The sequence below is a fragment of the Ostrea edulis genome, chromosome 3 (genome assembly GCF_947568905.1).
Source record: "Ostrea edulis chromosome 3, xbOstEdul1.1, whole genome shotgun sequence".
In the NCBI taxonomy this organism is placed as follows: Eukaryota; Metazoa; Mollusca; class Bivalvia; order Ostreida; family Ostreidae; genus Ostrea; species Ostrea edulis.
Genome location: NC_079166.1, coordinates 16,615,533 through 16,628,156, shown reverse-complemented (window position 1 = coordinate 16,628,156; position 12,624 = coordinate 16,615,533). Strand labels below are relative to the sequence as shown.

The window sequence follows — 12,624 nt, the reverse complement described above, 5'->3', positions numbered from 1 at the left end:
CCTCTAATGTGAGGCTAGTTCCTGCCTCCACCCTCTAATGTGAGGCTAGTTCCCGCCTCCACTCTCTAATGTGAGGCTAGTCCCCACCTCCACCCTCTAATGTGAGGCTAGTTCCCGCCTCCACCCTCTAATGTGAGGCTAGTTTCCGCTTCCACCCTCTAATGTGAGGCTAGTCCCCACCTCCACCCTCTAATGTGAGGCTAGTCCCCACCTCCACCCTCTAATGTGAGGCTAGTTTCCGCTTCCTCCCTCTAATGTAAGGCTAGTCCCCACCTCCACCCTCTAATGTGAGACTAGTTCCCGCCTCCACTCTCTAATGTGAGGCTAGTCCCCACCTCCACCCTCTAATGTGAGGCTAGTTCCCACGTCCACCCTCTAATGCTATACATGTAAGTATCTGCAATCACAGGCACTTGACGTTTTAAATATCTACAATAAAAAACGATTGTCTTCCTGTAAACATAATGTGTTTACAGGAAGACATTTTTTTTTTTAATTGTAGATATTTAAAACGTCGAGTGCCTGTGTCTGCAATGCAGGTCGAGCTGTGCAATATATTAAAGTTGATTGGAATAAAAAAAATATATTAAATGCCACGTGAAGAAACAAAAACCAACCCAGATTTCTACAGAAAGATTCGACATGTTAGATACGGATGTTAGATACATGTTTTTAACATTGTCAAGGCGCGGATCTAGAAAATTTTCAAAAGGGAGGGGGTTGAAACAGAAAATTAAGTTGTTGATATCATGATATGTATTTTGTACATGTTTTAACATTGTCCAGGCGCGGATCTAGAAAATTTTCAAAGGGGAGGGGGTTGAACCAGAGAATTAAGTTGTTGATATCATGATATGTATTTTGTACATGTTTTAACATTGTCCAGGCGCGGATCTAGAAAATTTTCAAAGGGGAGGGGGTTGAACCAGAAAATTAAGTTGTTGATATCATGATATGTATTTTGTACATGTTTTAACATTGTCCAGGCGCGGATCTAGAAAATTTTCAAAGGGGAGGGGGTTGAACCAGAAAATTAAGTTGTTGATATCATGATGTGTATTTTGTACATTTTTATCGTCTGCATGGGGTTTTATGGGTTAACTACATGTACCAAATAAAAACACTTTAGAAAAGAATTTATGCGATCAAATGTTGATTGTCTGACAAAAATACTAAATTCACATACTTCTCATCAACACCCCTCCCCCTTAAAACCGATGAATGTTGAAAATGATAATAATCATCAGTGAATGAAAATCGATGTCGGATGGCATAAACTTACAGAGCCCATCCCCCTTCCCTAGATTTTTATCCGACAACCAATGCAGTATTGATGTTCCCGGAAAAATATAAATACCATATTTTGATCTATCTATCTTTCTCTTGCACAAAACCATACAATGTAGGTATGCACGTGTGTTGCAACGTCTGTACCTCTACATTGTAAATCCGTCAAAGTAAAATGTACATGGTGTTGGTTGTGCATATAATTTCTACTATCTAATTGTGTTTTGAACGTCCAAAATGTTTGAAATAAGATATAGTAAATCCTTATATTGACGCTATGAATTGAGGACCCCGGCATGTTGTGCGCCTTTATTTTCAAGGGGAAATAACTCGCGCTGCATTGTGAAAAAATGTTCCCCATTTTGAGGACTTTCAAATATAAGAATTTTTATCACGTGACTTTACGGAAACTGCGAAGATCAGAAATTTTCACGTGCAACGTCACAAAGAAGAAAAATATATTTAGTGGAGGCAAAGTATATCAATTGATCGGACAAACGTATTTTTGATCCATTGGACAAGCGTAAACGGTATATAGCCTGCTAGCTGTTCACTGGTATTGTGAATTAAGTTAAAATTTTGATATAAGTTGCATCATTGAGCTACCAATGAATAGTTACTTTGTATAATTAACGATTCTTTCACTTAGTAGATTTGATCGAAATTTCTCTAAAGTTTGCCAGCCTTTGCGTTGTATTTAAAATAATATTTTTTAAGCGCTTTTAAACTAAGGAATGCTTTGGAACATCTTTTTAAAAAATATTTCTTAAAATTCCCATAATCTTTCCGGCCCATAAATTTGGTGCTTGCACCAATGTTTGTTGTTTCATTTGTAATCTGATAGAATGTTAAGTTCCGTGCCTGTTACTGACATTATTTGTCTAGATCATTTTTTTATGTTGTGTGGGTTTCGGAGATGAGTAATACTTCCTGTCTACCTGAGTGCCTGAGTTTTGAAATACACGGTTTTGCATAGGGTTGCTCTCTATCAGCATATCCCAATTGGAGATGACTTTGTACATATTTTATTTTCTCCCTAATTTCGTATTTACCTCGCAGGTAAATAAATACATACATACATACTGTATACCTACATACACTGGTGCCAAGTCCCTATTTATTCCTATATTTTCCTATAAACTTGAAAGTTCCTTTATTTTCCCTATAAGTCATTAAAATCCCTATATATCCAAAAAAAAAAAAAAAAAAAAATTGACCGTCCTTTTTTTCCAAAATGATAAATATATGTATATATGAATATCTTAATCATTGATAAAGAAGTTATTTCAAACCTCTTCACATTATATTTGCATTAAGATCAGATAAGCTCTTTCTGGCAAAGTACTTTGTAGTTGATACCATCTATCAGTTGTAGCCAGGGCAGCAAAATTTAAGCCATGCTTATTGATACAATCATACCTATTATACATTCAAATATGTCTTTTTGTTATTTTGACAAAACAATACTAAGAGAATGGCATTTTAAGAAACTGAATTAATTATCTCAAAACTTCTTAAATTTACATTTTAGCATATTCTTATTATGAATAACATTTACTGAATCCGCCATCCATTTGATGAGTGTCACTGTAAGTATGGTTTGCTTTTAAATTCAATTCATGAATATCAATTTCAAATAAGCAATTTCAAATCTTTCTATTTTATTTTAAATGTTCAATTTATCCACTTCTGACATTTTGAAACTGCCATGCTGATCAATATCAGTCCTTCTGTCAGCTCAATATAACAAACGTGTGGTTAAACTGTCAACCTAAAAAATAATAATGGAAATGTGGATTATATCAAAGACTCAATAACCAAACAATGGAGGTGAAAACAACCATACTACGGCAAACCATGGGTCTCCAATGAATGATGGTGAATATCATTATCAAGTAAATGGTTCAGCACCAAAGAAAATAACTATGATGATTGTATAAGAACTGTCTATTGAATGGAAAACTGTCCACATCTGAAAGGATTTTGTCTTTGTTTATGTTTAGTATTATTTCTTCTCAAGTAAGATCTTGCTAGATTTTTACGTAGAAACAATAAACTTTTATACAAATTCCTTTAAAAAAAAAAGCCCCTATTTATTCCTATAAATCTGCTGTAAAAATCTCCATTTTTGTCCTATAAACTGCAAAACGAAAATCCCTATAATCCTATAGCTTTTAGACCAAAATTGGCTTGATACCCTGATACATACATACATGTATACATGAATATATACATACTTGGAAACTGTACATGTACAAACACAAATTCACGTACATATAGTGTATCTTCGCTAATGTTGGAAATATTAATCTGGCAAATCTCTCATTTTTGTCACTGATTTGTTTCTTAACCCAAGATGATAACAAAACAAAATCCACACTTTTCGCTATAAGAAGGGCAAAAAACCACCAAAACGAATGCGCATTCAAACTGCGTTAAAGTGCGTGATTGTGGTGAAAGGGTTAAATTGGATTTCAGATGTTTTCATCTATTCTTTGCATTAACTTTTCCCAGAATTCCTCATGACCTCGTTGATTATCCGGGTATTCCAAGTAACATTCATGTTTAACTAAGTCCATAACTTTACTGGGATAAACACCATTGTACACGTCAGGCATTAAGATAAGGATCACAAAGCGCATGCTTCCTCGGTCCTTAATACCCTCCACTTTAGCCATACTGAGTTCATAGTCCCTCCACTTGGAGGAGAGGTACCGCTTGGAAATGACACACACTGTTTTCCGACTTTCTTGCAAGCCTTCCATGATGCAGGTGGATTTGGATTGACCCGGAAGAAATATCTTGTCACGGATGAGTAACTTTAAACCACACTCTATTTCCAGCCGTTGATATATTTCTGATACTACAAAAGATCTGTCACTTCCTACGTATGAAATATATGCATCATATTCATAGTGAACGGTGGATGGTAGACTATGGGAAAGTTGGCCTCGGGTTCGGAATTTCTGCTTACTCTTATAAATAAGGTATCGAAGATTCCACTTGTTCTTGTGTATCCAGAGCCCTACCAAAACACTGATCCCAAGTGTTAAAACAATAGCACAAGGCAAATATATGTATAAGTAAGATCTGCAATAACTCGCCAGTCTTTGTACAGATTCATCTAATGCAGAAAATTGAAAAGATACGTCATTTTGGGAACACTTGTAATTTGTGAGATTCTTGAACTGATCTTTATTTACGGCAACCCATTTCAGAAAATTCAAGGACTGGCATGAACACGCAAAAATATTCCCCGACAGGTCAATGCTTATATTACCTTGTCTGTTGTCCATGCCTCTCTGAAGTAAATGCATCGCTGTCGGAGAGAAAGAGCTGATTCTGTTGTATGATAAATCTAGTAATGACAACTTCGTCATGTGAGCTATGTCAGAATGCCAGTCAGACAATTTGTTATTGCCAAGGATTAAAGATTTCATCTGGACAGCGTTTTTAAAGAACTTTCTTGGAAGATACTCAATTTGATTGATAGAAATATCCAGAACTTCAAGATGTATTTGATTTCTGAAAATATTCCCATCGATATCTTTGGAAAACGACGGTCCCAGGATGTTGGTTGACAGCGACAGTGTGCAAACAGAGAATAAGTTTTCAAAGAAATGCTGTGAGACTACATAACACTGATTGTTAGAAAGATCCAAATATGTGATGTTCTCTACCCCTATCATTGGTCCCTTCCAATAGTTAAGGCCGTTATCGTACATGCGAGCTGTTTTTAAATTTTCTGCATGGATACCGAACATTCGGACTTCCCCATAAAAATGAGAGGAATACATGTACAATTCTTTCAATTTCGGAGGTAAATAAATCGTGGCATACCTATGTTTTTTCATGTTATGAAACGTATTCGTGATAAATTCAATATTTTCAGCGTCTTGGGAATAAAATGTGTCCACGATCTCCTTGTTTTCCTGTGGTATGTCTGGATTCTCTACGCAAGAATCCACCCAAACTGTAGGAAAAGATAATCCTTCATATTGCCTCGCCACATCAGCAACTTCAAGTCCTGATAACTGACTCAGTTCGAATAAGTACAGACCGGGGGTAAATCTATTCCATTTCATCGTTAACTTCTTCAATGACTTGGGAAGACTTTTCAAAACTCCCATTTCAAATTGTTCAATCCGATTAAACGAACTTGACAATTCTGTGAGGGATGTATTGTAAAGGTTTCGCAGGTGGTAATGCCTCAGCATAGTTCCCACACCAGTCATGCAGGTAATGAAGTCGAATTTAAAGGTTTTAATTTTCGTAGAATTAAAATTTTGAGTTACATTAGGCAGGACAGCTAATCCCATTCCGCGGTTATGGGATATGTCAATGAAGGAAATATTTGGATGCCTGCTGAACACTCCTCGATCAATATAACGGATATTGCAAAATCTCACATCGATACGACTCAACTGCGGGACGTTGTCAAAGAAAGAGCTAGTGATATGCTTCAAGGAACAGTAGCTTGTTTTTCCTGAAATATCAAGATATTGCAAGTTCTTCAATTTCCGAAAGCCTACTGGGATAACCATGTTTGGAAGGCCATTTATCCTTAAGACATTCAGAGACAACAGCTCTGAAATCGTCTCTGCAGGAAATGTCCATTTTTCGACCGAAGTAGGAGAACTTTTAACGTCCAACTCTTTCAGATGCATCAAAGATTTGAATATTCCTTTATAAAAGTTAGTATTCGTGTACTCTATAGTATTTTGTCCTAATCTAAGAATCTGCAATTTGGTAAGACCATCGAAAGGAAAACCCTCCAGATCTTGTATGTAGTTTTCCGTCAAGATCAGAACCACAATATTTTGTGGAATGCGTTCCGGTGTAATTCGCTGTAATTTGTTTTTGCTCAAATCGATCCAGTTAACATGGGTAGCGAAATAAGGGATATCTTTCAGAGAGAGACTGACACAGTTGGCTTTATAGAATGATCCTTCTTGTCTGCAAACACATCTATTTTCGGAAGAACATGAAAAGTTTCCTTTAGTATAGCCCTTTCCAAAGAAGACACACGGAAATAGCAGAAATAATTCGACACAAAAAACAGTGATTTGCAACATAGTTGCAGTATCTTTCTTGATAAACATCTCCCTTGTAATTTTGCAGTGTCTTGTTTTAAACGGAAGTCAAAGCGGAAGAAACGAGGGATGGGTGTTAAGAGATGCTCAGTCCATCAGACCATTGAGTCAGAATAATTTAAAGTGATAAGACCACTTTGACAAGAATTAGCCAAAACGGAAGTCCAAGATTTGATATGTCGGTTACTTTAACAGTTTTTACAAAATTTGTGGTTTAGACCCATGAATCTTTTATTTCTATACACACAAAAGTAAACGATAAATCTTATTACAAGGATTTTCAGTGTTTCAAATTGACAGGATAAATTAATGTTTAGCATATCCACCAAACTATCCTTTTATTTTCATCGTGTGTCACATCCACCAACATATCCATTCGGCGTCATGTGGCGTATTCAAAAACGTATCCACTTATACCATCGTGTATGTGTTATACCATAGACTGTGTTGTTCCTTCAAATCTTTCTACCAGAGTCCACTCTGCTCTTTTTTTTTTTTTTTTTTTTTTTTTGCCAGTAGATAATAGTAACATACTCTGAATTGAAAAAGAGCATTTATTACAAATGTCAATGTAAGTAAATACAATACATTTTATACATGTAGAAGTATTGTCTTATTTAAAATGTATGTTACACCTGTCAGAAGGAAAATGAGAACAACCCAAAAAGGTACATACAATACAATATGAGCGTATCTTAAATGTGACCTAATTAATATAGAGTAATCTGGAGTTTAAAAAAAACTATATAAACAATTAAAAAACACATGACTAAAAAATTGGGGGGAAAATATGGGACTAGCTTGATTGATTAAAACCATGCCAGCAACTTCTCGCACACCAGCAGGTTAGAGACAGGTGCCCCATTCAGAGGAGACGAATGGGAGAGAGCTATACCATGACAGGGTAACACGAGTCGTTTATAATTTTTAAGTAGAGTGAAATTTGAAATACATCTCATTCAACCAAGAAGGATGGCAAAAACTATATTTAAACACAGTTATTATCCAATCCACACATAACTAAATTACTAATTTATGTGACAACGTGTGGAATATCTAAAAATAAAAAAAAAATAAAATTTATCCATCAATAATCATCGAGTGGCATATACATAAATTTATCCATTTGTCATCATGTGGCATATCTACATACCTATTCTCTTATTGTCATTGTAGTAAAATTATTCATATCCACAAGTCAAATTTTATGTCAAATAATTACCGTTTTTATCATATATCATTTTGCAAAATATAGAAAGTACTTTAAGAAAAACAGCATTTATTACAAACGCCATTGTAAGTAAAAACAATACATTTTATACATGTAGAAGTATTGTCTTATATAAAATGTATGTTACACCTGTCAGAAGGAAAATGAGAACAACCCAAAAGTTACATACAATACAATATGAGCGTATCTTAAATGTGCCCTAATTAATATAGAGTAATCAGGAATTTAATAAAAAAAAAAAAAAAACACACATTTTGTCCTCTTTAATTTAGAAAATAAAACACATTTTGGGAATTACCGGTCGAATGTTGTTACTAAAAATAGATTGCAAAATGGCATGGTAGTGGTGTTGTTTAAGACCATGTTTCCAAAAAAATTAGTGATATCCAATTAATGACCAATGCATCTAAATTTTGATATGAATCTGTAAATATTGCATGTACTATTAATTGTTGAAACATATAATATTGATTTAAACTATCACACACTTGGAATGAATAGATTATATACAGAAAGGCGACGTCATTTTCACCGATGAAGTAGGATAGCCATGATATCATTACTGAAAACACTCATTAGCGCGGTTGTTTACCTATATTTTAAATTAAAGAGGACTAAATACTGAATATATCTGCCATTATAACAACCTGACATTCTAACATGTATGAAACCTGTCAGAGAAAGGTGTGAAAAATTCGGTTGAAGACTACTTACTTATTGCAGTCTATAAACATAATAAATGTTGCATCTGTAATAAAATGTTTGCAATCATTTTGTTTTCCAGGTTCCCAAGCGTCTTTTTGTAACAAGTAACACTTTCATGCACCTTTGGTGTTTAGAAAAACTGCCGAAAAGTAAAGCTCGACTATTATTACCATTAGATAGTTTAGGCGTATTTCACGCGAACAAGCGTGATTTCATTTCAAATAGAAATATATGAAAATCAGCATAGTAATTAAGATAATGTTGTGCATGTTTGACCGATAAGGAAATTCTTTCTTAACCCTTTAACACCCAGTGACGCCTTTTGACGCCTTTTATGTGCCGATAGGATTAAATTGGGGGCGTTTTGTTAATAATTGGAATATAATGAAACATATGATATTTTCTAAAAGTAGAGTAAAAACTAAACATTTTTTCTACTCAAAGTTTTTCTGTACGATGTTGGGAACTAGTCGAAAACATGCATTCAAAATCGCACATCGTTACCGGAAAGTAGGAAAATTAAGCCGAAATGACAAAAATTGTGTTATATTCTGTTAGTAAAATGTTTTATAAACAACACAATATTTAAAAACGTATATCATATTTGGAAAGGTTGAAACATTTGCTTCTTTTTTTCTTACGGTCATATTTATGTACGGGCAAGTGTCATAGACCTATTTCTTCATGAAAGTAATGCATTTTACAAGTTAAACGCGATAAAAATGCACTTTGACGTCATTTGACATTAGCGTGCGTGTGTGTTGCGCAAATAGATTATATAACGATACATAACTATATTTACGTGGAAAAAGTAAATAAATTTATAACGGTAAATCTGTGATTGGGCTTTTGTTTTTGTTTTATGAATTAGAACTACTGTTTTACAACCTAAATACAATGTACATTTATTTCCCTGTGTAAGCGTGTCCGCCTTCAGCCTAGGTATATGGGATTTTTCTTACGGATCCTTACGTATTCCACAAATCCATAAAAGTGCACGGAATGTTACGATTTAGACTTGGATACCGACGAGTGATTTACGAATGCTTGTGATTGACTACGAGTCGGAGATCCGTAAGGACTCGTAAGAAAAATCTGTGAGTGTGAAGGTGGTATAATGCGCACGGGATTTGTGTTTTTTTTTCTCTCTCTATCTTTTTCACGTACATGTCCGCATTCAGCCTAAGTATATGTGTGTGAAAAATGGCTAAAGCGCACGGAATTTGTGTTTTTTTCTCTCTCTATCTTTTTTCACGTACATGTATTATATAATCTAGAAGAATAAAGTTTTGTTTACATTTGAGTGTCTCGCATGCATGAATTAAAAAAAGGTATATATGTATATTTCCATTAGATGAATAGGCAATAAATATGATGTAGGCTATGGAAAGGACTAAAATGTACATTTTTATAAGTTAATCATTACGAGCAAGTTGTCAGTGTGTGTTAGATGTAAGTATGTATACTCATTTAAAAGTGTTAGCGTTTAGATTATGATTTTTCCGTTTATTTGCAATAATAATCTGTTAGAATTTAAAGAAAAATAACTTCAGTACAAGTAAGGCAAATGAGTTGTTTTGACTAAATATTTCCATTTCTTGTTACATTGCCATGACTGCAACATAAACAGCGCATAATTTAATCATGGAGTATAGCGCTGTAAGCGATACAGGCTCAGTTTTGTTGTCCGCTGGGTCACCGTCAGACATTGGTGTAGATGACTACAGTTATGAAGAAGTTTCTATAAAAAGGACAATGAATCAGAATATATAGAAACACGGTCACCAGTGTACACTGGACAGTCATTTGAGTGACATTACGGACGAGGATTTCTACTTCTAGTCGCATCAACTCCATAGCGTAAATATTGTAAAGTTCCATGAAGATGTTGGTCCTTCTCATGAACTTGACTCCTTACATGAGGGGGGGGGGGGGGGGTAGGGGTGGCCCTCTCCCCCTCCCTTCCCCTGAATAGTGATGCATTGCATATTTCATTTGGGTACTAAAGCGTAGTGCATGCCAGTTCACTACCCATATGCACGGCAACGATTATGATACATATAGATATAACAGGCTTACGCGATATTGCAAATGTATTCTTTATATTCTGTATTTGTTAATTGTTTCTTTTATCTGTTAAAACACAATGGGTACGGCATCGAATACGTATAGCCGTTGATGCAGATTAGATGTGAAAAGGGAAAAACGAAGGAGTTATAAGAAAAGAAGTATAAGAACCTCCCCACTAAACCTCTTTCTCCTCTTCCATGCACCTCCTTCCTCTCATCCTGCCCGCCCTCTCTTATATCATGTATACTGTTACTTTCTGCTGATATTACCTCTTATCAGTTTTGGGGAAATAGCAAAAGTTATAGATATGTAAGGAACAGAAAGCAGATCGAGTACAGGACAGCCTGACCCCAACTGGACCCCGACAAACGAAATGCGTATTTTTGATGGGAATTAACCAATTACCCGATATCAAAATATACAGAGACATATAATCATTTCTATATGTACTGGTGAGATGACAATGCATCAGTAATTTATTTTAAATATTTGATGACAATGGCAACAATTTTGATAAAATTTCCGTTATTTGAAAAAACACCATAAAACACACACACACATACACATGATTCTACAGCATAAAATATGCATATATGTAAATACAAAATATTGCAAACATTTTGAATTATGTCAGAGAAAAATTACGATTGTGTACGGTGCCGACGAAGACTCTCTGATCTACATATAGTACTAAATAGTGATACTTTTAAAAGTACGCTTAAAATATTACTAATCAATTATCACTACATGTAAAAAAAATTTCACTCATATGGAAACCACTTTGTAAAAAGGGATTCTATTATGTACGGTACATACTCAGTACACAAAGACCTGCAAGATAACCGCATTACAATACACGTGTTATATGTATACAACACATGACACACATATGACATATGCACAATAATTGTCAAAACAGAGTTTAAGAAAATGAATTCCTTTAATATTGAAAATAAATAAGCATAATATTGCCTTTATAAACAAGCATTCTGAGAGTAAAAGCAATACGTGTCACCATAGTATTTTAGATATGTTAATATACAAGAACATATACATATAATATGCAGACCATATATATTTAAGTGGGCGGATATTATTATTATTATTTTTTTTTTGATAGCGGAATTCCATCTCTTATGAAAGGATGTGGTGAATCAGGCGAACTCGATTATGCCTGAAATTACATGTACATGTATATAGATCCCACACAATAAAATACACAGAGAACTAAACAGAGTAAAAATACTTTAATGAAGATTAACCGCAAGGTTAAGTTTTACTCTCTCTCTCTCTCTCTCTCTCTCTCTCTCTCTCTCTCTCTCTCTTACAATAACTCAACTGCATGAAACTGAAAGAATTTAATAACCACAGACAAATGCAGATTCCTCACTTTAGGCACTGTAGCAATAATTTAGGGATAATATTTCCCACACAACGTTCCATATTTCTCGTAAAATTAACTCATGTGTTAAAACATAAACTTGATCTGTAAACATACGAAATATCAGCTTCTTAAATCAAGTCACAGTGGGGAAAAATCCTGAAATCAAAATTTGAAGACGTTCTTCTATGTAGATGTAATTGTAAATGGCTAAACGTTCATTCAATCATGAAAGTTTACAGTTTTTGGTTAGAACAGGTCAACTGTAACAAAATATCTACTCATTATCAGTGCTCCTATATTGCTGCTGGAATCTAAAGATACCTTAAACTTATCATTATCATCACGACATTTGTTATCTATCTATCTTTCTATTTCTGAGTGTATGTGTGCCTTTATACATACACTTCACATGGGGTTGTTGACCACGAATTGGTGTTAGTGTGTTATTCTTCCTAGTTATCACAAAATTTACCAACAATGTCGGTCAATGAACTTTTTTTGAAATTAATTAATTAACTGAGCACACACATACATATATAAGATTACCATTGACACATCTAAGATTAAAATTGGTAGTCTCGGAAAATATCAAATTATAGCGTAAACAATATACATTCAAAAGGGTGCTCCAAATAACCATGACTGCTCATATACGTGTATCAAAACACACTATCGCAAACTTTAAAGGGGTGTGCACCACACCCCAGACCTCTCTTCTGGATCCACCAATCAACCATACGACAAATTTTGACAAACTAACAACTCCACTTTATGACAAACGGGATGGTTTCAGCTTTCCATCGTCAACTTCCCTTATTTATGTAGCAATATTCCATTATCATCTTCATGTGGTG

The 12,624-nt window shown here is 34.7% G+C and overlaps 1 protein-coding gene across 2 annotated transcripts; it reads right to left on the bottom strand.

The window, feature by feature from the left end:
• Positions 1-2,931: 2,931 nt before the first annotated feature.
• Positions 2,932-6,870, bottom strand: LOC125675103 (toll-like receptor 4). 2 transcript variants are annotated; one of them, XM_056160222.1, is made up of 2 exons: positions 4,568-6,870; positions 2,932-3,058 (listed from the first exon to the last, which is right to left on the bottom strand). In XM_056160222.1, exons 1-2 carry the CDS (start codon positions 6,387-6,389, stop codon positions 3,054-3,056), a joined length of 1,827 nt encoding a protein of 608 aa, XP_056016197.1. In that variant the 5' UTR covers positions 6,390-6,870; the 3' UTR covers positions 2,932-3,053. The 2 variants fall into 2 exon arrangements, with proteins under 2 accessions (XP_056016197.1, XP_056016198.1); XM_056160223.1 differs by having other exon boundaries at positions 5,128-6,870.
• Positions 6,871-12,624: the final 5,754 nt, after the last annotated feature.